Source organism: Perognathus longimembris, chromosome 7 (genome assembly GCF_023159225.1).
Source record: "Perognathus longimembris pacificus isolate PPM17 chromosome 7, ASM2315922v1, whole genome shotgun sequence".
Lineage (NCBI taxonomy): Eukaryota > Metazoa > Chordata > Mammalia > Rodentia > Heteromyidae > Perognathus > Perognathus longimembris.
In genome coordinates, this window is record NC_063167.1 from 13,774,632 (window position 1) to 13,797,074 (window position 22,443).

The 22,443-nt window shown below is 59.6% G+C and overlaps 1 protein-coding gene across 1 annotated transcript in view; it reads left to right on the forward strand.

Annotated features, from left to right (window-relative positions):
- Positions 1-22,443, forward strand: part of Ephb2 (EPH receptor B2) — a 158,098-nt gene that overhangs the window by 115,353 nt on the left and 20,302 nt on the right. The window contains exons 4-6 of the mRNA XM_048350462.1: positions 10,674-10,829; positions 11,762-12,097; positions 19,925-20,049. Of these exons, the coding sequence (XP_048206419.1) occupies positions 10,674-10,829; positions 11,762-12,097; positions 19,925-20,049 (617 nt within the window). The remainder of the gene's footprint in view (positions 1-10,673; positions 10,830-11,761; positions 12,098-19,924; positions 20,050-22,443) is intronic.

Below are 22,443 nucleotides of genomic sequence, written 5' to 3' on the forward strand. Positions count from 1 at the left end.
AATGTCACAGCATTAGGACAAAATGTCCAGGTATGAGCCAGGCGCCAGTGGCTCATGCCTGAGCCACTCAGGAGGCTGAGATCTAAGGATCACGGTTTGAAGCCAGACCTGGCAGGAAAGTCTGTGAGACTCTTATCTCCAATAAACAATGCAGAAAAAGCCGGAAGTGGCATTATGGCTCAAGTGGTAGAGTGTTAGCGTTGAGCACAGAGAGGCCCTGGGACAGAGCCCAGGCCCCGAGTTCAAGCCCCAGGACTGGCAGGAAGTCCCTTCAGAGGCACAGTTGTTCCTTCTGTCTGGGGTCATAGACGCTGGCACAGGGAGCAAGTGGTTCCCTGGCTCAGTACTTCTAGCTCGCTGCCCAGAGTGCTAATGAGGACACAGCCCTCCTCCCCATCTCCCTCCAAGCTTTGTTTCTGGGGTGTGTGTGTGTGTGTGTGTGTGTGTGTGTGTGTGTGTGTGTGTGTGTGTGTGTGTGTGTGTGTATGCATGTGTTCTGGTACTGGGCTTGAACTCAGGATCTGGGCATTGTCCCTGAGCTGTTTTGCTCTAGGCTAGCACTTTATCATTTGAGCCACAGCTCCACTTCCAGTTTTCTGGTGGTTCATTGGAGATGAGAGTCTCATGGACTTTCCTGCCCTGGCTGGCTTTGAACTGTGATCCTCAGATCTCAGCCTCCTGAGTAGCTAGGATGAGGGGCGTGAGCCACCAGCTTCAAGCTGCCTTTCAAATGTCACCACCAGCCCAGGACTCGTTGGAGGCCCACCTTCAGCCCGCCCTGTGCCATGCGTGTAGTTTCTGTCATGGTCTGTAGTTCCTTTCGCCTCATGTGGCCCCAGCCCCATGTGCAGAATGAGCATTAGGGACCGTGGGCGACATTCACTCAGGCTGGGGCAACACATTCTAGGGGTGATAAGGGATCAAGGGGATCCCCACAGAACCCAACAGAAGAAGAAATGTATGTATTCCCCTCTGCCGTGGACAGGGTCACTTTCCCTGGCCAGGCCTCCGTGTCCCTCACTGTAAAACAAGATGGCTCGAGGAGACTTTTTCATGAAGTTCTCCCAGGGAAGAGAGGGGTCATTGAGTAGAGCCGCACTACCTGTGGAGCTGAGATAAAGCGACTTCTGCTGAGACGCGGCCTCCGCTGGCCTGCAGGCCTGGGCCTGCGCCCGGCGAGGAGCCCTCCGAGGGGCGTACAGCAGCTGCTTCCCCAGGTCCCGCTTCCCTGCCTTCACTGAGCTCGCCAAGCAGGTAAGAAATTCCAGACATGTTTTTCGCTGACAGCTCACTGTGCCCTTTATTAATGACCATGGCCTTGGGTGTGGGGAGAGGATGCAAGCCCAGCCTCAGCCCACGGCCTCCCTCCGCGAAGGCTGACGGCATTCCCGGGTCTCGTGAAATGAAGGCGCTGCAGTGAGATGACCCCGAACAAGCCCCCTCCCCAACAGGAGAAGGGAGAGGGCTCTCCCAGGCCCCTACCCCAGCAGGGGCAAGTGATGTGTCGTCTTTGGAATCTGGCAGCCCAGACTCTGGGTTCTAACATGGCTGGAGCAGGGCGGTACAGCAGCCAGCTATGCCTCGAGGTCCAGCCCGGCCCTGCCAGATGTGCCGGGCTTTCCCAGCACATCAGGTTCCCCCCAACGCCCCCAGGCACGTCACGATTATTATTTAACACTCGCGGTTCTAGAGTCTGCGGGTTTCCACGACTGCTGGCTGGCAGGCGCCTGTATGTTGCAATGATAGTTCCAGCTGCAGGGGACGGGGAAGGGGCACCCCCCCCCCATTTCTTCAGGGTAGATATAGTATGTAACATTAACCCAAAGGTAGATGAAGGGAGCACGTAAAAAAGAAGTCACTGAGCTGGGACTTGAGCCAGCACGTTCAAAGGTCCTGAGGTCAGAGGAAGCTGGTGTGGATGGTTAGTGTGGCTAGTGAGTAGTGGACAGTAGTGGTGGACATGAGTTCAGACAGTTACAGGGTTGTTGGTTGTTTGTGTTTTGTTTTGTTTTGTTTTGTTTTTTATCCCAAACGAGATAGGAGCTTTGGGGGTCTCTGAGCAGAGCCGTAATAGGAGCTGGCTCCCGGCTGCGGTGTGGTTAGCTAACTTTGGCCTGTGGGAAGTGGGGTGTTGTAGGGGCAAGGGGGACTGTTGGGAGGCTGTGTATTGCTGCTTCTCTGCCTCCTGCTTCCCTTCCGAAACACCGGGAGGCCCGAGGCAGGCCGCCTTCCCATCTGGGCCATGCATGCTACCGTGATAAAAAAGGAGCACTTAACTCAGCACTTAACTCAGAAGATGGTGGAAGTCCTGTGATTTCGGATGCCCCCGACCCCTGGTGCCCCCCCAGCCCCATCTCCCCTGTCTCCCGGCCTTGAACTTCACGCTCCAGCAACTCTGCACTATTTGTGGCTCCCCGCACACAATTTCACACTTCCACGCCTCTGCCTCTCACTCCCCGAAGCCCTGCACATAGAGGCCCCTGTTCCCCAGCAGGCCCCCTGTTTTGGCTGCGGGTGGGGGGGGCATCAGAGTCCCCTCCCCAACCTGGGAGTGTGTGTGTGTGTGTGTGTGTGTGTGTGTGTGTGTGTGTGTGTGTGCTGGTACTGATGGCTTGAACTCCGGGCCTTGGTGCTGCCCCTTAGCTTTATCTCTCAAGGCTGACACTCTACCACCTGAGACACAGCTCTACTTCAGGCTGGTCTTTTTTTTTTTAAAGCTGGTCCTGGGGCTTGAACTCTGGACTTGGGTGCTGTCCCCCAAGCTTCTTTTGCTCAAGATGAGCACTCTATCTCTTGAGCCACAGCACCACTTCAGGCTTTCTCGAGTAGTTTATTGGAGATAAAAGTCTCACGCAGTTTCCTGTCCTAACCACAGCCCTCCAACCTCAGCCTCCTACAATTACAGGTGTGAGCTACGGGGCGCCCAGCCCACTCCCCTTTCTTGCACCCCTGCAGGCCCCGCGAGAGGCAGAGGCAGCAGTGGCTGGAGTCAGGTCCGTCCCTGTGCATCCGTGGTGCTGGGGTTTGCGGCCCAGCCTCTGAAATCAATGGTTTCCTGCTCCCGGGGGTCAAGGTGAAGTGGCAACAGCATGGAAGAGTGCCCGGCCCAGTGCCTGGCATCTGCAAACTGCCTAGAACCTCTGAGGTCTGAGACCAGCTACAGAGAACAAACACCAAGGGGTTTCCTTGGGCAGCCAGCATGGCTGCAGCCCAGAACCTGGGGTGGGGATGGGAATTCCTTCCTCCCCCATCTCCAGCCCCTCCCCCCACCAGGCACTGGTCAGTCTGTGCCGCCCTGGGCAGCCACACAGCACTAGAAAATGTTCTTAATTGCTTCTGCAGGGAGGGGAGTCGCCCTGCAGGCAGATAATTAAAAAGTTCAGAGCTTGATTAATTGGGAGGAAATTGGAGGACCGGGGCTGCCTGCTGGGCGGGCGGGAGCTTGTCCCCACCTTGGTGAGTGGGATAGGTTGATGGGAAGCAGGCTAGGGCCGGCTGGGGCTGGGGGGTCTGACACGTGAGGTCCAGGGATTGGGAGTGCTGGGCTGTGAACCCCCTTCATTCACTTCTCAAAGTTGTGGGGTCCCACGCCTGGCTCTCCAAGGACGGTCAGCTCCATTGACCACCAAGGCTGAGGCAAATTTCTGGGAGCTCTGACTTTGGGCCCAGGGATCCAACCCTAGGCCTTTTAGCCTGTCAATCAGGAAGCTGTAACCTAGCGCCTGGGACAGAGAGATGCTCACCAATGCCAGGGATAAAGGCAAGCGCCCTTGAGATCCCAGGAGGTCTGGGGGAGTCGAGGCCCAGTGAAGATCGCTGTCCCCATACAAGCTGGCTGACCCAGACACAGGCTTCTTCCTTTCTGAGCACAGTCACATCTCAAGCGGACATCGGTGCTGAGAGGTGCCAGCCCTTGTGGGCCCTGCCGTCCTTTGTCCCTTGTGCTCACACTGCAGGGAAGCAGACGGCTATGATCCCAGCAAACAAGCATGCGCCAGGGCCAATAGTGTCTGCCTGGGAGTCAGTCTCTCCTGGGTGGAGCTGAGATCGGAAGATAAGGGAGCTTGCTGAGCCAGGGCTGGAACTGGACTCAGGCAGAGAGAGGCGTGTCTAGAGGAGGACTGAGGAGGCTCCAGAGGAGATGCCAAGGCCCAGGTTTAGGGAGCCAGAAGCCACCTACTGGGACTGGTGGGGCTGAAGCAGGCCGGAAGCTCTGGCGGGGAGGGCCAAGCCCAGAGACCCCCACACAGGCGCCTGAGGCCACTGCAGGACCTTAAACACTGGAGCCACCTGAGAGATGGCGGGGACAGGGAAGCCCAGGCAGAGGGGAGCTGGTGTGCTAACACAATTCCTGCTGTCCCCTTCTCACTTCTGCTGTCCAGGCTGCTGCTGGCTGGGCTCCAATCCCCAGCCTGGACAGATGGGGGAGGCAGGGGCCAGATGACAGATGACTGACCCCTGCTACTGTAGGAATAACCAACTCCCAGGCAGCCCTGGACTTCATGGTGGCTGGGTAGCTTCTCTCTTGGAGTAGGCAGTGAGGCCTTATCTGTGGGCAAAGAACTGCGCATCCATGGCTCACGCCTGTAATCCTAACTGCTCAGGAGGCTGAGACCTGAGGATCCTGGTTTGAAGCCAGCCAGGACAGGAAAGTTTGTGAGACCCTTATCTCCAACTAACCACTAAAAAAGCCAGAAGGAGAGCTAGAGCTCAAGTGGTAAAGCTCCATCCAGTCTTGAGTGAAAAAGCTCAGGGGCAGCTCCCAGGCCCCGAGCTCGAGCCCCAGTAACGCCTCCCCCGCCCCAATAAATAAATAAAAGCATGGCCACACAGTTCTGGCCCATGGCTTTGCACCAGGACAATTCCTGTCCTCGGCTTCCTCACGTGCTTCACACATAGCGTGGTTGTAAGGACTGGTGTCTTGGATGGCTCCTGCCCGGTGCTGGACACACAAACCTTGAAGGAGGCAGCTCCTGACACTACCAGCATGGCATGGCTCAGGGATCTGAGGATCAGACACCCTGCCCTGTCCAGCCTGGTGGGGTGGGGGGGGGGGCGGGGAAGGGGGAGACTGACTGCTGGGATAGCTTGAGTGGCCAAAGCAGGAAGCGTGCAGAATGAGACAGACGCTTGGCAGCTGCAGACCCACTCCGCAAACCCCGCCCCCACAGGCTCCATCCCACAAGCTCTGCCCCCCCCCCAAGCTCATTCCCACAAGCCCCGCCCCACAAGCTCCACCCCCAGGGACATCAAGGCTCTTGTTCTCCCCTCCCCCCCCCCAGATCTGCTTCCCATGTGCCAGGCAGAGCCAAGGCCCTAAGTGGACTCAGTGGCCTGAGCCAAAGGCCACACAGAGAACGGCCACCAATCCTCATTAGGACCCAGAGCTCCTGAAGAAGGCCCATGTCCCCGCCTAGAGCTCCAAGCCAGGCACCGGGTCAGCTGTGGGCTTGGGTATTCAGTGGCAAACAAATGGAATGCAAGAATTCAGAATAAAAAACCCTCCCGACCCCACAAGTTGGGACAATCCACACCAGAGACCATGTCATAACCCAAACCATTTCAAATGCGGTGTAAGACTACTACCTCAGACCATCTGCACAGGTGTAGGTGACACAGAAATGAAGTTTGTGGGCCCACTCCCAAGACACCACAATATATATATAATCTACTATCTGCAATCCAGATTTCCGTGCCCAAGTGTGTCAGGGGAGAGGTGCCCTGAAATGGGGCATTTCAGATACGGGGTGTCCTGTCATAGCAGGCACCATTTCCCTCTCAGTGCCAACCAGTGCTCTGTTGCTGACCCATTTAATCTTCCCAACAGATATGAAGTCAGTAGTAGTAGTAGTGCGATCCTCTTACAGCTGGAGATTGAGGCACAGAGAGGTTAGGTCATTTACCCAGGGCCACACAGTGAATGAAGGGGAGGACGGGGACTCAACCCTGGCCACAGCACTCCAGTCTGTGCCCAGTTGATCGCCACTCCTGTGCGGGGGGCGGGGGATGTGCATGCTGCAGGTGCAAAGCCCATCAGATGTCTCACGCCAAAAGCTGTCCGCTTCCAGGAACCCCAGGAGGACAGAGCCGTGCCCTCCAAGCCCGGCTGCCTGGCACGGGGGTCCTTGAGATGAAAGCAGCATCCCTGAGAAGAGAGGGGGGCAGGGGCAGCAGGCCAGCCATCGAGGCTCTGAGTACCACTCAGTGCCAATTAGCAGCCCCACCGTGCCAGGCCCAGATGGAGCCCTGCCTCGGCCTGACTCGGGCTCACATGGTCAATTATCACCTCTCCCCGGAGCCCAGGGAGCAGGCGAGGAGAAAATCTGTTTCCCTGTAATCCTCCCTCCCAGTCCTGGGCTGGCTTCCATCTCTACCTTGGTCGCCTGGCCAAGGGCTCTGGGCATCTGCAGAAGGCAGGGGCAGCTGGCCACCTCGCTCCCCCACCTCGAGGCCTGGGCCTGACAGCCAGGCTTTTCCTCTCTTGCTGAGTGGCCCGGCCTTGCCCCTGGGCGTTGCATCATTGGCCTGGAGGCCCGGAGGTGGTGACCAGTACTGGAGCACACGGTCAGAGACCTGAAGCCCAAGCCCAGGGCTGCGATGGCCTAGCTCTGTGGCCTCAAGGTGGTCTCTTTAGCCTGTGAGAGCCTCACTTTCCTGTTTCTGTAGTATCAGCAGCACAGACTTCAGAGGGTGTGGTGTAGATTAAGTGAGGGAATCCAGGTGTAGCCCTGGGCCTGGCTTAGGAGGATTCTTGTCTTGTGCCTGGTGTTTGTGTGACCTGTGCTCGGGTTCTGTGGATCAGCTCATCCCAAACCACACTGCCCCGCCCTGACCAGGGCTACCCTCCTGCGGCGTGCCATTTCCCCTGTCCCCCAACCCCCCACGCCACCCCAGCCTGGGGACGGGGCAGAATTTACACCGTGTCCCCGAGACCGCACGGTAGCTGGCCCTCGGTCGTGCCCAGTGGCTGTGAGGAATCCAACGCGCATGTTGGTTCATCTCGGGGCACGGGGTGGGTACCGGATGTGAGGGAGCATGCAGGAGCGTTGGCACTAGGTGAGGTGAACCTCAAAACCGGAGAGATAGGCCAGGGGAGGGGGTGACCTGGGAGTGCCTTTGAAGAGCGGCTTCACAGACACTGGGCCCAGATCTCACAGTCCACCTGCGCAGGCTGTCCCATTGGGTGGTTTTAGCGCATTCCTGGGACCATATAAACAGCACCACAATCGATTTCAGAACATTCCCTTCGCCCCAAAAGGAAGCCTGCTCCCCGTTAGCATCATTTCCCATCCTCCCCAGCCCCTGCCCTTGGCCACGGTGCATCGACTTCCTGTCTCTCCCGATGTGCCTCTTCTCCTCTGTTGGACCTACTTCCTATAAATGGAGCTGCACTTCTGTGATTCTGGTTCCTTTCACCGAGCACAATGTTTCCAAGGTCCCCTGTGTGGGAACACGTTTGAGCCGTGCATTCCTTTTGGTGGCTGAATAATATTCCATTGTCTGCCATTGTGCCTTTGTGAAGTGACAGGGAAAGGCTTGCACTTTGAGAAAGCCGGGCTCTGGAGGATGGGCAGGTCGAGGCCAGATGGCCCGAGGGGTGGGTGAGGGGGTGGGGAGGGAGTGGGTGGGAAGAGCTTTCTAGTTGCCCACGGAGGTGGGAGGCAGCCAAAAAAAAAAAAAAAGAGCCAGGGTGGGAACTGCTGGGGAGGGCAGACCTGGTAATTGATTGGCTGCAGGGGGTGGGAAGGAGGAGGCGTGGGGGGTGGGTGAAGGGAAAGACCACCTCCCAGGATGGTAGGCAGCAGGGCTGGGGGCAGGGGCAGGCAGCTCAGCCACTGAGGAGCCGTCCAGGGCAGGGGGTGTCTGGGTGGCTGAGAGGGACCTGGACTTGGTGAGTCCAGCAGCGGGGAGCCCGTCCAGATGGAGAGCTGGCAGGCACCAGGGAGAGAGAGGCCCCCCCACCAGCCTGCCGGGGACTGGCCAGCAGATGGGGCGGGCATCTCGCTGGACCTGCTCTCCGGAGAAGGAGCCAGGAGGAGCCTGATCTTGGGGCATCTTCAAAGATGGTTCTAGACGCTCCCTGGATCACAGCCTGTGACCTCCTCCCCCATGCAGAGGGGGAGGGCTGACGGTCCCGGGCTCCCTGGGAAGTGCTGGGGGGGGGGGGTGCCCCTTCATCCAGCAGAGGCAGCAAAGGCTGACAGGGCCCCCGAGGCCAGGCTGCGGGGCCGGGAGAGCCATGGGGGCAGTGCCCAGCGCAGTAGCAGACCAACAGGAACACCAGGAGGGCACTTGGAGGTGGTGTCACATGGTGGGGGTAGAGGTGGCATCGGGGGCTGCCCCTCCGCTCTGCTGGACCGTCACCTAGCCTCTGTCCTGTCCTGACACGGGAGGAGATGTGGTCTCAGCTGAGCTTCCGGGAGTCAGAACTGGTCAGAACTGGGCGGGGCTGGAACTACAGGGCAGTTAGTGCCAGCCGTGGTGTTCTGTGCTTGGTACTGGCCAATCTTTGGCCAGTCTCCATGCCAAAGCCCGTCTTTACCATGGAGGCTGTAATGACGCCCGGGAGGGGCTCTGTCACCATCCTCAGTGACCAAGGATGTCACTGCGCTGCTCGGGTGTGTCTCAAGAAGTAGAGAGCCCCACAGACACAGGGGAGGTGTCAGCCGTGGGGGCTGTCAGTGTGGGGGGGGGGTTGTCCAGTGTCTCAAGGGGGTCACCCTCGGCTTGTGCCCTGAGTCCTGGGTCGAAGCCCCAGCTCATCCCCCTCCACCCCAGCTTGGGGCGAGTTGCTCCCTCACTGGCTCAGAGAGGTCATGCAACTCGTTCAAGGTCACTCAGCAGCCCGGTGTGAGCCAGGTTGCTGCCTCGCGCTGCCAGGAACTGTTCAGAGTGCTTTGCAATGGACCCGTCAGGGCAGCTCCCTGGGGAAGATGCCGGGGATCTGCTTTGCTTGGGAGATGGTGGACATGATTGGCCCGGAGACAGGCTGCTCCCCGCCGGGGTGGGCCTGGGGGTCTGCCAGGCAGCTTGGGATCGCATCCCCCGTAGCTGTGTGTCCTGGGCTCACACTCTCCCCGCTTAAGCAGGCAGCTTCTCAGACGCGTGGACAGCCAGGCATGGTGGAGCATGTCTATAATCCCAGCTACTTGGGAGGCAGAGACTAAAGGAGGTCACCCCAGACAAAAGCAGGAGGCTCCATCTGAAAATAATAATAAGGGGCTGGGAATATGGCCTAGTGGCAAGAGTGCTTGCCTTGAAAACAATAATAATAATAATAATAAGCTAAAAGCACAAGGGCTAGGGCGTGGCTCAAGGGGTTGGGAACTTGACTCGTGTGTGTGAGGCCCTGAGTTCAATCCCCAGTTGTATTTACAGAGAATCTGCTGAGTACCAGATTCTAGGCTAGATGCCGGATCCCCAACTGTGAGTCGATGTGGGGGCTTGGATCGTGGAGGAGCCCAAGTATGAAAACCAAGAGACCCCTAAGGGAATAATGCAGCCCTGGCACGGGGCTGGGGGAAGGGTGCTTCACTCATAAGTCTTCCAGTCTTATAAGGCTGGAAAAGGTTAGTTAGGGAAATGTGTGGTCGCTATTTACATACAAGGAAGGCGATGCTCTGAGAGGGAGAGCCACTTCCAGAAGGACACACAGCACCCAGGCCTGTATGTAGCGCGCGTCCGCGTCCGCTGGGTGAGGGCCCCTGGCTTGGGGGTGAATTGGCAGCGTTTCACCCCAAGGATGCTCTGCCCTCCCAAGCTCCCCACTTCCGATGCATCTCAGCAGAGCCATCATCCTGACACCTCAGGACCGGCTGGGAGAAAGATGGGGCCCAGCCCTCCACCCTGGATTCCCGGCTGGGGCCCGTAGGAAGTGTGGGTGAATTTGAACACAGCACACTGCTACTTGTCTGTGGTAGACCCTAGCCCCGTGCTCTGAGCTGCGGGGCTGGACACCCCGGGGGAGGGCCAGGGCCCACGGCCCCTCGGAGAATGCCAGATGCTGGCCAGGTGCCAACACTGCCCCCCCCTGGTGACCCCTGGCACTGCAGCCCTACACACACACACACACACACACACACCATACAGCTCTGTGCAAGGGCGTGTGCCATGTGCTTGTGCAAAACACTACAGAAATGGACCACAGAATCACAACTCACAAATAGGGAAGCAGAGTCTCGGAGTGGTTGAGACTCATGTTTGGGGCCCGGGTCTGTGTGACTCTGAAGGCCGCGGCTGCGCCAGCTCTCTCCGTCCCGTGTCACCTCTCTACGTCACCTATGTCCCACACGCTGTGCTAAGACTTCCCTCCCATAATGAAACCAATGAAACCACCACACCCAGCAGCAGTCCCGTCCCCAGCTGGCTAACAGGGGCAAAAGAGACCGGGCCATGACTCCAGACACCTCCTGAAGGGACCAGGGGCCACTTGGGGCCCACTGGACCCAGGGATAAATGGAGCAGGGAGAGAGGGAGGAAGGGAGGGAGGGAAGGAGGGAGGGAGGGAGGGAGAGAGGGAAGGAGGGAGGGAGGGAGGGAGGAAGGAAGACTGGAGCCTTGTGGGCAGAGCTGGGACCACCAAACTGGTGCCTGAGGAGCCGAGCTTCCCAGCAGGGAGGCCATGGGCCCAGCTGCCCCCCACCCCCACTAACCCTCCCTATCTCATCCCCTAGGCTGTCCATCTGGAACCTTCAAGGCCAACCAAGGGGACGAGGCTTGCACCCACTGCCCCATCAACAGCCGGACCACCTCCGAAGGGGCCACCAACTGTGTCTGCCGCAACGGCTACTACAGGGCTGACCTGGACCCCCTTGACATGCCCTGCACAAGTACGTTGTCCCCCCCATACACAGGCCCAGTGAGGGCTGGGCTGGGCTGGGCCTGACCCCCTGGGCATGCCCTGCACAAGTACATCGTCCCCTGCACACGGGCCCAGTGAGGGCCGGGCCGGGCCAGGCCTGATTCCCACCCCCTTCCCCTGGATCACATGGAGGATAAAGTCGAGGTCTGGTTTTTACGAAGAAGCCAAGGAGGGGAGGCTTGGCGGGAGGGGAGCAAACCCAGGGGGCATCTGTGCAGAATTGTCTGCCCAGCGGCCAACTGGGCAGCCGCCATCTGAATCCCAACAGAACCACAACCCACGTGGGTGTCAATCAGGAGTGCTTTCCACAGGAGATAACACAAACTGACCCCAGACACTTAAGCCACACCGATCTGGTCTCCTGCATGAAAGGAGTTCAAGGAGCTCTGTCTTGGGGCAGTATGGAGAATCTGTGATGGCATCTGGAACATGTCCTTTCTATCCCTGAAGCCCATTAGGGCGCCAAAGCTCCAGCCATCACACACACGTTCCAGGCAGCCAAAAGAAGGAAGGACAAAGGGACATGTAACAGTTACCCGTCTCCCTGCAGAGACACATTTCCTAATTCGACAACTGCTGTCTTTGACTAGTGACCAGCGCTCAATCACAGAAGGCTGGGAAGGAAGTGGAATCTTCTAGATAGACAAACCATCCCCCTAGTTGAAGTTGGGTTCTGTCATAAAGAAAGGGGGAATCGACAGGATATAGGTATCACCCCAAACACAACAGCACCCTCCCCAGGAGCAAACGAGCACCCGAGGAAAGCAGGTAGTAGATGGCCCAGCAGGAAACTGTACGTTCTAGAAGTTTCTCTCAGGTGGGTGGGCAGGAGGAAGAGTTAGGAGGCCAGCGCCCTGAGAGGGGGCAGCCCCGGGGCTGACGGGCCGGTCCTCTCCCCAGCCATCCCCTCGGCGCCCCAGGCGGTGATCTCGAGCGTCAACGAGACGTCCCTCATGCTGGAGTGGACGCCGCCCCGGGACTCGGGGGGCCGCGAGGACCTGGTCTACAACATCATCTGCAAGAGCTGCGGCTCGGGCCGGGGCGCCTGCACGCGCTGCGGGGACAACGTGCAGTACGCGCCCCGCCAGCTGGGCCTGACGGAGCCCCGCATCTACATCAGCGACCTGCTGGCCCACACCCAGTACACCTTCGAGATCCAGGCCGTGAACGGCGTCACCGACCAGAGCCCCTTCTCGCCCCAGTTCGCCTCCGTCAACATCACCACCAACCAAGCAGGTGAGTTGAGGGGTGGGGGGTGGGGGGGAGGAAGGAGGGGAGGTGGACTGGAGGGGGGAGAGGCAAAAAGACCCAATGTTCAGTGGTTTAGAAAGTAAGGAAATAGGCCTGGTACCACTGGGCTCACGCCCCTCATCCTAGCTGCTCAGGAGACTGAGATCTGAGGATCATAGTTCAAAGCCAGCCTGGGCAGGAAAGGCTGTGAGACTCTTATCGCCCATGAATCAGCGAGTAGCCGGAAGTAGAGCTGTGGTTCAAGCGCCAGACTTGAACAAAAGGTCAATGAGAGCCCAAGGCTCTGAGTGCGAGCCCCAGTCCTGGACCCCAAACCCCCCCACACCCAGAAAAACGGAAAGGACTTCCACCTTGCCCAATACAGAAGAGGTGAGCAGGTGGCTTTGATTTTCAGGGAGACCTTGGGACCCAAAGTCCCCTCTACTTCTTGGGGTGGGAGAAGACAGGGAGGCCCAGGGCAGCAAGGCTGTTCAGTGAGGAGCAGGAGACCAGGTTAGCAGCACTGGGGCTGGAACTCAGGGCTCTTATGCCTGCAATACAGGCACTGTACTGCTTGAGCCCCACCCCCGGCCCTCCAGAGAAGCTGCTTCAAATTCTAGATTTGCCTTCCATTTGCTGTGAGTCCTTTAGTGTATCAGTCAGCTACTGTGGCAATGGTGCTGCATAACAAATACCACCCTTTCTCCCTTTCCACCACAAGTCCTCCAGACCCTGGGCGTCCCAGACCACCCCTGTCCCCTCCCTCCCAGCCCCAGGCCCTCCCCACCACTGCCCCTTTGCCGGGTGTGGAGACTGAGGCACAGAAAAAGGGCGTTGTTTGTGCACAGTCCCACTGTGCAGCTGGGCACCTGTGTGACTCAGTTACCCCGGGCAGTCACAGGCCTGCCTGGGAGGAAGGTGAGGGGCAGGAGTGAGGCCCGTGAGGCCCTCGGCCACTGGGCCGCCAACGGGGCGCTTCTGGGGGGGCCTCCTAAAAGGGGAGGCATCAATGAGGTACACGTTGAAGGCCAGAGCAGGGATCTCACAGGGAGAAAGATGTCCCTGGGAAAGAGGGAGACATGGACGCAGGAAAGAGAGTCAGCCATCATCCTCCCACCTCCCAAACTCAGCACCAGGCTCCTCAGCCACAGGGCCTTTGCACAGCTCTGCCCTTCCAACCTCCTCTGGCACTGACTCCTCACTTAGTCGGGCTCTCCTCTCCCTGACCCCCCCGGCGCTGCGGCCTTCACGTTCCTGCGGTTGAAACTTCAGCTTTGTCTTCCATCCCGGAGCCGTCTGCCTTCCCCACCCCTCCGCCGGCTTGGCAGCATGCAAGGGTCTGCTTTTCCTCAGCCAGCCTTTCCCGGCACCTCCAGGGGGACACCCGGGGGACGCCCCGCAGGGAGCAGAGGGAGTGGGTGGGGCGTGGAGAAGCAGGAGAGGGCCAGGAGGGAGCAGGCCGGGGACACAATTTCCCCGCAAATGCATCCACAGGTTGCTGGTAGACAGCCCCTGAAGCGCGGTATATAAATATCCTGCTCGCTGCCTTAAAAGGAAAAGGTATATCTTTTGGTTAAATGACTGAGCCTGGCTTCCAATCCTGGACGGCCGCAGGGCCAGCACTGCCTCCTGACTTCCTTCGTAAAGCCTCCCGACCACCCCCCCCCCAACACCCCCCCCCCACCCACTGCCTCTCCAGAGCCTCTGGGGCCGCTGGGCTGGGCTTAAAGGAGGAGGAAGGGACCGGGGTCCAGAGTACACAGTATCACACACACTGCCTTCTTCCTTGACCCAAAGGAGGGAGAGAGGAGGGGCCTGCCCAGGACTCACGATCACACACACACACACACACACACACACACAGGAGCCCAGTAGGGCTTCCAACCCTGATCCTCAGATCTCAGCCTCCTGAGTAACCAGGATGACAGGCGTGCCCAGCTCACGCCGGCGCTGGCCCCCGGCCTGGCTGGCTGCCTCCTGCCCGTGGCCTTGGGCAAGTGGGGTCCCTCGTCCCTGCCCTTGATTCCAGCCCCTCCTCAGGGCAGGCCCTCCTGCATTTGCTCCGGCTGGCGATGGCCGATGGCCGCATCCCCACCCGTGTGTCTGGGTGGACGCGGGACAAGCCCTGGGCGACGGCTCCGCAGGGCTGAGAGGCGGTCCTGGTGCCGGCTTGATATACACAGATGGCAGCTGGGTCACCCCGACAGGAGATGGCAGAGCCTGGCTCGCTGTCACACTGTGGCTGTCGTACACTGGGGCCCAGGGGTGCGCACGTATGCACGCAGGCACACAGCCCCTCCCTCAGGGACGGGGGGGAGGGGGGAGGAGGACATACCCTTGAGATGCAGCCTCCGGGCCTCCTGTGATGAAATGGAGGCATCTGTCCTTCTGTCCTAGTCCTTCTGTCCTCGAGGGGCGGGGGGGGGGGGAGGAAAACCTGCCCGGCCTGGCTGTCCCAGAGGCCCGTGGGTGACCAGAGGTGGCCGCAGGCCTGGGCCCTCACCGCTCTAGGCCGCAGGGCGAGGTCAGGGCCCTGTTTCCTAGCTCAGGATCAGCCAGGGTCCGCCCTGAGCTCCCCCAGGTCCTTGGGGTTCCTTGGTTCTTTGCACAGAGCCTCTGGTCCCCGAAGCAGCCATGGCACCCAGCTCTTCACACACATGCACCCCAGCCCTCTCGCTGCCTGCCGGGGACACAGCTCCCATTTTAGGGGCTTTTATTTGCTCAGTGTCGCTGGGGTTTGCTAGGCAAGCCCTCTGCCATTTGAGCTACAGCCCTAGCCCTGTTTGTGTTCATTACTCCTCAGGGAGGGCTTTTTGCTGTTTCCCAGAGCCAGCATCAGACTGTAATCCTCCTACCTACAGCCTCCCGGGTAGCTGGGAGTTACCCTAGGGGCACTGTGCGTTCCCCCTCCCTCCCTCCCCCCCCCCTCGCACAGTGGAGGAAGGACAGTGTGCTGGGCCTGGCTAATCCCCGGAACGCCATGCAATGCTGTGGCTTCCTCTCGCCAAGACTTGTAACTCTAGCTGGAGCCAGGGGCTCACGCCTGTAATCCCAGCCACTCCGTAGGAGGCTAAGATCTGAGGGTCGCTGTTCGAAGCCTGTGCAAGCAGAAAAGTGAGACTCTTCTCTCCAATTAACCACCGACAGGCAGGGAGAGGAACTGTGGCTCGAGTGCTTGAGCCCCAGCCCTGAGCGAAAATGCCAAGGGACAATGCACAGGTCCAGGGTTCAAGCCCAGTACCAACACACACACACACACACACACACAGAAGGGGGGAGGAGAAAGGGAGGGAGAGAGAGGAGAGGAGAAACGTTCAACTCCTCGAGCCCCCGGTGGCTCACTGTGAGGAGCCGATGGCCAATGCGCTGTCCACTCCTTGGCCTGGGCCTCGCGTGTGTCCCCGGGAAGATGGCGGTGGTCTCCATGTCCTTCAGGCAGGCTCTGCTGTCGCTCCCAGGAGGGAAGTCAGCGCCCACTGCTGGGCGGGACTGGTCCTGAACTCCAGACGGATGGCAGGACAGAAGCTGGAATGAGGTGCAGCTGGCCATGCCGCGCCCCGGCCTTGTGGGGCGTGCTGGCCCATCCGTTGGTCTGTCTGCGGCCTGTCTGTTCCACGTGGCTGGCAGTGCTTCGGGTTCCTGGCGGTATGGACTGGGCCCGGCTCACACAAGGAAGGCAGCAATGGCCTCACGGGTGGGTCATGGCCCCCGGCAGGGTGGCCTGGCCCGGTCCTCGTGGTGGTCACTGGCAGGAGATACACACCAGGGCTCTTCAAGCCTCTGTGCGGCCCCTACCTGCTTGTATCCCATTGGCCCCACAGAGTCACATGACCAGGACCACACTCATAGAGAGGGGACCAACTACACAAAGGCTGTGAGCACAGGCAAAACAGGCAAAACCAAAAAATTCTATTCCTATGCATGAAGAATGCAGGAAGGTAGGAATGATGACAACTCACAGAGTTATACACAACTTCTTGTCCAACCAACATGGCTGCAATAGCTCCAGAACATCACATTTATGTCCCAGGCAACAGGATGGAGGGAGAATATGCACACTTCCCTCCCTTTTGTGCAATTCTCGGCTTTTCTCTTTTAGTAAGCAGATTGTCAAGTGACCACTTCCTTCCTCTCAGCCTCCCTCCCTCCTTTCTTTCCCCCAATAAATACTACTCAGGTGCCTTTCTGTGAGCCACAACACACTGTTCCAGGCACTGGGAATGAAGGGACTGACCCGTCCCTCTCTTCACATATTGTTGATGCCATAAAGAACAGGCAGAGAGTGTGAGGTCCAGAGCCAGGGGAGGGGAGAGAGTCAGGGAAGGCGTCCCGGAGGAGGTGACCTGACTGAGGAGGTTTCTGGGCTGAACTGTGAGGCCAAGGCTCCCAGACTGCATGCGTGCATCTGTGGTTTAAGAAAAGGGCCGGGCGCCGGGCGCTAGAGAGAGGGGCCGAGCGGAGAACCCGCAGCTGCCGGGCCAGCGGGCCCCACCGGCTGGGCGCTTTATTCCAGGGGACAATAGGACGCCATTGATGGCCAATCTCAGACACAAAGGTGTTTGAGAGGCACTGGGACTGTGTGAGTCTGGGCTTGGCGCAGGCCTTGGCCAGCAGTGCCAGCCTCCCTCCCTCCCTCCCTCCCTCCCTCCCTCCCTTCAGAGGCCTCTGACTGATGAAAAGGTCAAAACCAAGTATGGGAGGTCACTGTGCTGAGGGCTACTGAGGTGTCCCCAGGTGAACCCCAACTCCCCTTGTAGTAGGGGGGGTCCCGGGCCCAGTCGCAGAGGTCCTTAGAGACCCCTCCTGCCGCCCCAGAGCCCCGAGAGACCCTCGTCCAGCGTCCGTCGTGGGCCTGGAGGAAAGAGGCAGCAGTGGGAAGCAGCCTTCTAGAAAGTTTCTCCGGAGCTGGGGGAGGGGTCAGGAGGGCCCCTGGCCACCTGCTGCAGACAAGCAGGCCGCCTGCCCCCCCCCCCGTGCTCCCCCCCGCCAGCCCCTGAGCCACAAGCCTCTTTTGTGCTGGCTCCCTGGGGCTCCATCTCCCCACAGGGGTCACAGGGCACCGCTGCCCCCGTCCCTGCCCGCCTGCCCGGCTGGTAATTGAAAATACCAGAATTCCCCGATGCCCAGCGTCCAGGGAAACCTGACCCGGGTGGGTGGCGGCGGGCGGGGCTGGAGGACATCCAGCTGTCCCTTTTCTCCCCGTTAATCCCCGGATTCCAGGAGAGGGGCCCCCCGGCCGGCTCGTCCCCCTCGGGCCCGCCTTGATCATCTTCCCCACAAATGTACTCTGCTCGCCACACCCCAGTTAGGGGGCTTAGGGGATCAGAGCCCCCAGAGAGCTGCCTGAAACCCAAGCGGGCCACTGAGCCTGCAGCCCGGACCTCCACGCTGCGTGGGAGCAGAGCCAGGGCCGGGGCAGCCTGGGGCAGGCCGGGGCAGGCGGAGGTGAGCCAGGGGGGAGCCCCGGGGTGTCCTCCGAGGCCCCTCTGCTTCCCAGACTGCTCCGCTCAGCCTGTCGAGCCAACTGTATGGAGGAGAGACGGCAGAGTGCCACTGTGGCCTTGGGTTCAAATCCCAGCCCCATGGCTTGCGAAGTGTGCATGAGAGAGTGGCTTCATACATTGGCACCTCCCCACAGTGGGGCTAGCGCAGGATGAGCTTGTCTCGGTGAGAAATGGGTCACCCACCACCCTTCCTCTGCTCCTCCATGGCTCCCCAGGGCCTGGCTGGGCACCAGTGGCTCACGCCTGGAATCCTAGCTGCTCAGGAGGCTGAGATCTGAGGATGGAAGCCCAACCAGCCCAGGCCGGAGAGTCCAGGAGATTCTTAGCTCAACCACCAGAAAGCAGGACATACTGTGTGGCCTTAGCCTCTTCCCTTCTCTGGTCCTGCTGACCAGGAAGCGTGATAGAGAATGCAATGCAGGTCTCAGCCTCCCACCCTGCTTGAAAGCGGGGCGTCCAGCAGTGCGACTTGGAACCAAGGTTCCTGGTTCTCTTGACGCCCACTTGAACTGCGCAGCCCTGGAGACCCTCCAGCCTGCACCGAGGTGCGCAGGGAACCGGGACAGTTGAGGGGACGGAAGCGGAGGCAGGAAATGAGCGGCCAAGCCCAGAGTACGGAATACCAAGTCCCCCTGAGCAGTAGCCAGGCCCGGGACGTGGGGTTGGGTCTGGCAAGATGTGTGCCAGAGCTGCCTGGAGCGAGTTCAGGAGGTGCTCCCTGCACCCCGGACGCAAAGGGCACCAGCGGGTCACACCCCTGGGGAAATCGCACTGGAGCTGGGCGTGGGCATCCCCCTCTGGGAGGAGAGCAGCCCTGCAGAGGGGTTCAAATCCGCCCTCCCAGGGGCCTCTGGAAGTCGCCCCTCGTCGCTGAGAGCTGGGAGAGCAACCTCCTGGGGCCGAGGGTGGGAGTGCTGGGGGAGGCTGGGCCAGATCTGACACAGGAAGGTACAGGAAGGAGTGGCGCGAGGGCTGACCATGAGCTTGGGGTGCCTGGTGGTCCCCAGCCTTCCTTGGGACCCCACAGAGCTTGAACTCAGAGCCTCGAGCCCTCAGTTGGGTTTGTTTTGTTTTGCTCAAGGCTAGCGCTCTACCATTGAGCCACAGTTCCACTTCCTGCTTTTTTGGGTGGTTCATTGGAAATGACAGTTTCACAGACTTAACTGCCCAGACTGGCTTTGAACCGTGATCCTCGGATCCCAGCCTCCTGAGTCGCTAAGGATTTGCAGGCACGAGCCACCAGCTCCTGGCTCCAAAACATTTTCACCACTCCCCAAAAGCAAATCCATTCTTCTCCCTGGTCCCCAACCACCACCAATCTACTTCCTGCCTCCTGAAAACGCACTCCCAGTATTTCATAAGTAAAATGGTACCGTGCAGTCGTGTTGGTGCCGTGTTAGCCTGTGTTCCAGGTGCATCTGCATTGTAGTGGCATCCCCCTTTTGTGGCTGAGTTTCTTTTGCTTTATGCTTTTCTTAGTGGTACTGGATTTTTGAACTCAGAGCCTCACGCTTGCCATTTTCTTTTTGCTTGTAGTTTAGTGTTTGGACTGTGTTTCAGACTTTGCCCAGGGCCGGCCTCAGATTGTAATCCTCTTGTCTCTACCTCTTAAGTAGCCGAGATCAGAAATTATAGCCTAGCCGGGTAAGTGGCTCACATCTGTGGTCCTAGCTACTCAGGAGGCTGAGATCTGAGGTCTGTAGCTCAAAGCCAGCCCAGGCGGGAAAGTCCATGAGATTCCGATCTCCAATTAACCACCCAAGAGCCCAAAATGGAGCTGTGGTCAAGTGGTAGAGGGCCAGTTTTGAGAAAAAAAAAAAAAAGAAAGAAAAGACAGGAAAGCTCAGGGACAGCACCCCAGTGGTACTAGCATTAAAGAAAAAAAGTAAGAAATTCTAGCCCACCCTGCCTGGGCTGTAATTTCTCTCCAGATTGTCTTCACCTTTGGGGCTGCTTGATTTAAATGTTCACATGCCAGTATTGACAACCTGTTTTTAGCTCTCGGGAGTGAAGTGCTAAATACACATGCATGGCGGAGGCTCCGTTTTATTCAATGCTTTGCTACGGGTCCTGTGTCAGGCAGGGGGCCCCCTGTGCTAAGTTGTTGAAAGAATAAATGGGCCCCTCCGCTTCCCTCTCGCAGAGCCCTGTCACCAGGTCCGGGGTCTGTGTGAATGGAAGGTGCGGTGTGTGTGCAAGCCCCTCGGGGCTGGCCCCAGCTTCTCCCGGCTGGCCAAGTGTGGTTGGAATCTGTTACCAAAGGTGACTGGTGCCGGAGCCCCTCTGAAGACCCTGACCCCTGACCCCTGACCTCTGGCCTCTCTTGCAGCCCCGTCGGCCGTGTCCATCATGCACCAGGTGAGCCGCACCGTGGACAGCATCACCCTGTCGTGGTCCCAGCCGGACCAGCCCAACGGCGTGATTCTGGACTATGAGCTGCAGTACTACGAGAAGGTAGCCCACCCCTGCCGCCCGCCCTCCACGACCCCTCTCCTCCACCTCAGTGGTCTTCACACTGGGAAAACAGGGTGGCCAAAAAGCTGCTCTGGGGCGGAAGGCATGATTCGAGTGGTGGCATGCCTGCCGAGCAAGTGCAAAGGTCGTGAGTTCAAGCCCCGGTACTGCAAAAAAAGAAGGAAAGACCAAGTGACCAGAAAGGCGTTCCTCACAGTAGTGACTCGTGGCCCAGAGCGTCCCGTCCATTGTCCATTGTCTCCCTGCAGGGGGGCGGGCTGCTACGCTGCTTCTCTTGGAGCCTTTTAGATCAGGCACGCACGTCCCCCTCCAGGGACCCAGCCTCATCCTGACCCCAGCCCGGCCACCTCAGGAGGGCCACCTCTCCCCTCTGAGCCTTGTTGTCCGTGGTCACCTGTGGAGCTCTTGTCGGGAGGGGTGAGGGAGAAGAGGGTCCTGGCGTTCCGCGGAGGGCAAGGGTGCCCCCTGATCCCCCCCATCCACTGTGCCTGCTGGGGGGCTAGGGGGGGCAAGCACAGGGCCATCCAAGGCTCTAGGGGTGACAGTCTATGTCCAGACCCAGGCAGCCCCGAGCCCTGCCAGCACCTGCAATTCTGTTTCCTCCGGCGAGGCTGGCTTAGCAACTCAGTCAAAAGAAAAAAAAAAAAAACTAATTAAGAAGCTTTGTGATTAAATGAAACTCCAAGTGTTTGTCCCCAAAGACAGGAGCGGAAATGAGGAGCCCCGGTGCGGCCTGTGACCAACCCATTTTTTCCTGCAGGTGGCAGGCCGGCCACAAGGCTGAACCGAGAGTGGGCTCTGCCCACCTTCTGTGCTGGCCCCTGGGCGTGGGGGGGAGGGGGGCTCCCCGTAGCCCACGTGCCTCCCTGTGCGCCCACACAGTGCCACCATGGACTCCCCATCCTCAAAGTAGCATCCTCCAGGCTCAGGATGGGAGGGGAAACTGAGGCACAGAGAGTTCTGAGAGCACGCAGAGCAGAAAGCAGGGTGTTCTTCCTTTGTCTCGTGGCTCAGCTTCCCAGTGTTCCCAGCAGTAGTTCTGGGATGAGCAGCAAGAGAGAAACAGGACTCACCTGCCACCCCCCACCCTCTGGTGTGGGGGGGGGGGGACGGGACTCCAGGCCCAGGCTGTGTGAAAGCCACGGGGCTGGGCACACGGGTCAAGCTGGAGTGGGGGGAGGGAGGTGCTGTCACCCCAGGGCCGGCAAAGGAGCAGGCTGGCCACAGCCACCATCCTGGCGCGGGGAGGGGACGCCCGAGCAGAGCCTTGAAGTGCACCACGGCTCACGCGCGGGCAAATGCAGAGAGTGGTCATTTCAGCGGCAGCCAGCACAGCAGGCTCCAAGGCCCTGAGGCAGGGACACGCCGCTGCATTCAGAGGCGAGAGAAGGGAGCGTGGCAGGAGCTGGGTGGGCAGAGGGGGCACGGCAGGGGGGCAGGCTGAAGCGAGAGGCAGGGCCGTGTCACGTCTGGCCTTGGGAGTCTGGATTCATTTACAGCAGGATGGGAAGGTTCTGGAGTGATGTGAGGTGACTCGGGTTTCGTTAGATTCCTGCCGCTTGCCGTGTGGGGAATAGACTGCATGGCAGCAGAGTGGGTGAGAGGCCGCTTTGGGGAGCACTTTGGGTACAGGCCGCCCCTCCCTGGGAGCGGGGGACTTGCAGGGGCGGGCATGGGGCCTGCTGGGGCTGGACTGCGGGGCCGTGGAGGCAGGAGGACCCAGGATGTGAAGACAGAGGGGGAATGGGAGCCACTGAGGGCCACGAGGCCAACTAGGAGCCGCGTCTGTCTGTCTGTCCTACAGCTCTCAGTTGTCACCTCTCCCCTCTGAGGTCTCACCTGCCCTCAGGCCGCCCTGTCCACGGTGGCTCTCACTAACCCGGATCTTCCCTGAGCCCGAGGCTGGTTCCCACTGAGCATGCTCCAGGTCTTCCGTGGTGGGAGGGTCGTGCAGCCCTCAGCCCGCCCTCCCGCCTGCTCCTCCATCCTCTGGAAGGGGCCTGCCTCCCCTCCAAAAGCGGGGCCCTTTCCCACCTCCACAGTCACTCCCCAGCCTGCCCAGAGCCCCAGTGGACAGGCAGAGAGGACTCCAGGATGCTGCCGGGTGTGCTGCAGACCCTCCCCTGCTGCCTGGAGCACACATTCCACACCCCACACATCCTCCCCCCCCCCAGCTCCCCAAGAGCACAGCACTGGGGACCTGACATCCCCATCAGTGTTTGTCTGCTCAACAGACCCAGGAAGAAGGCCTGCCAGGCAGGAGAGGCGGGCTTAGGGGGAGGGGGTGAGCTGTGAACGTGGAAGCTGTGTTCAGGCGGTCACCCCAAGTACCTGCAGGACACGTGGCTAACCACTGTTCCCACGTCCCCCACT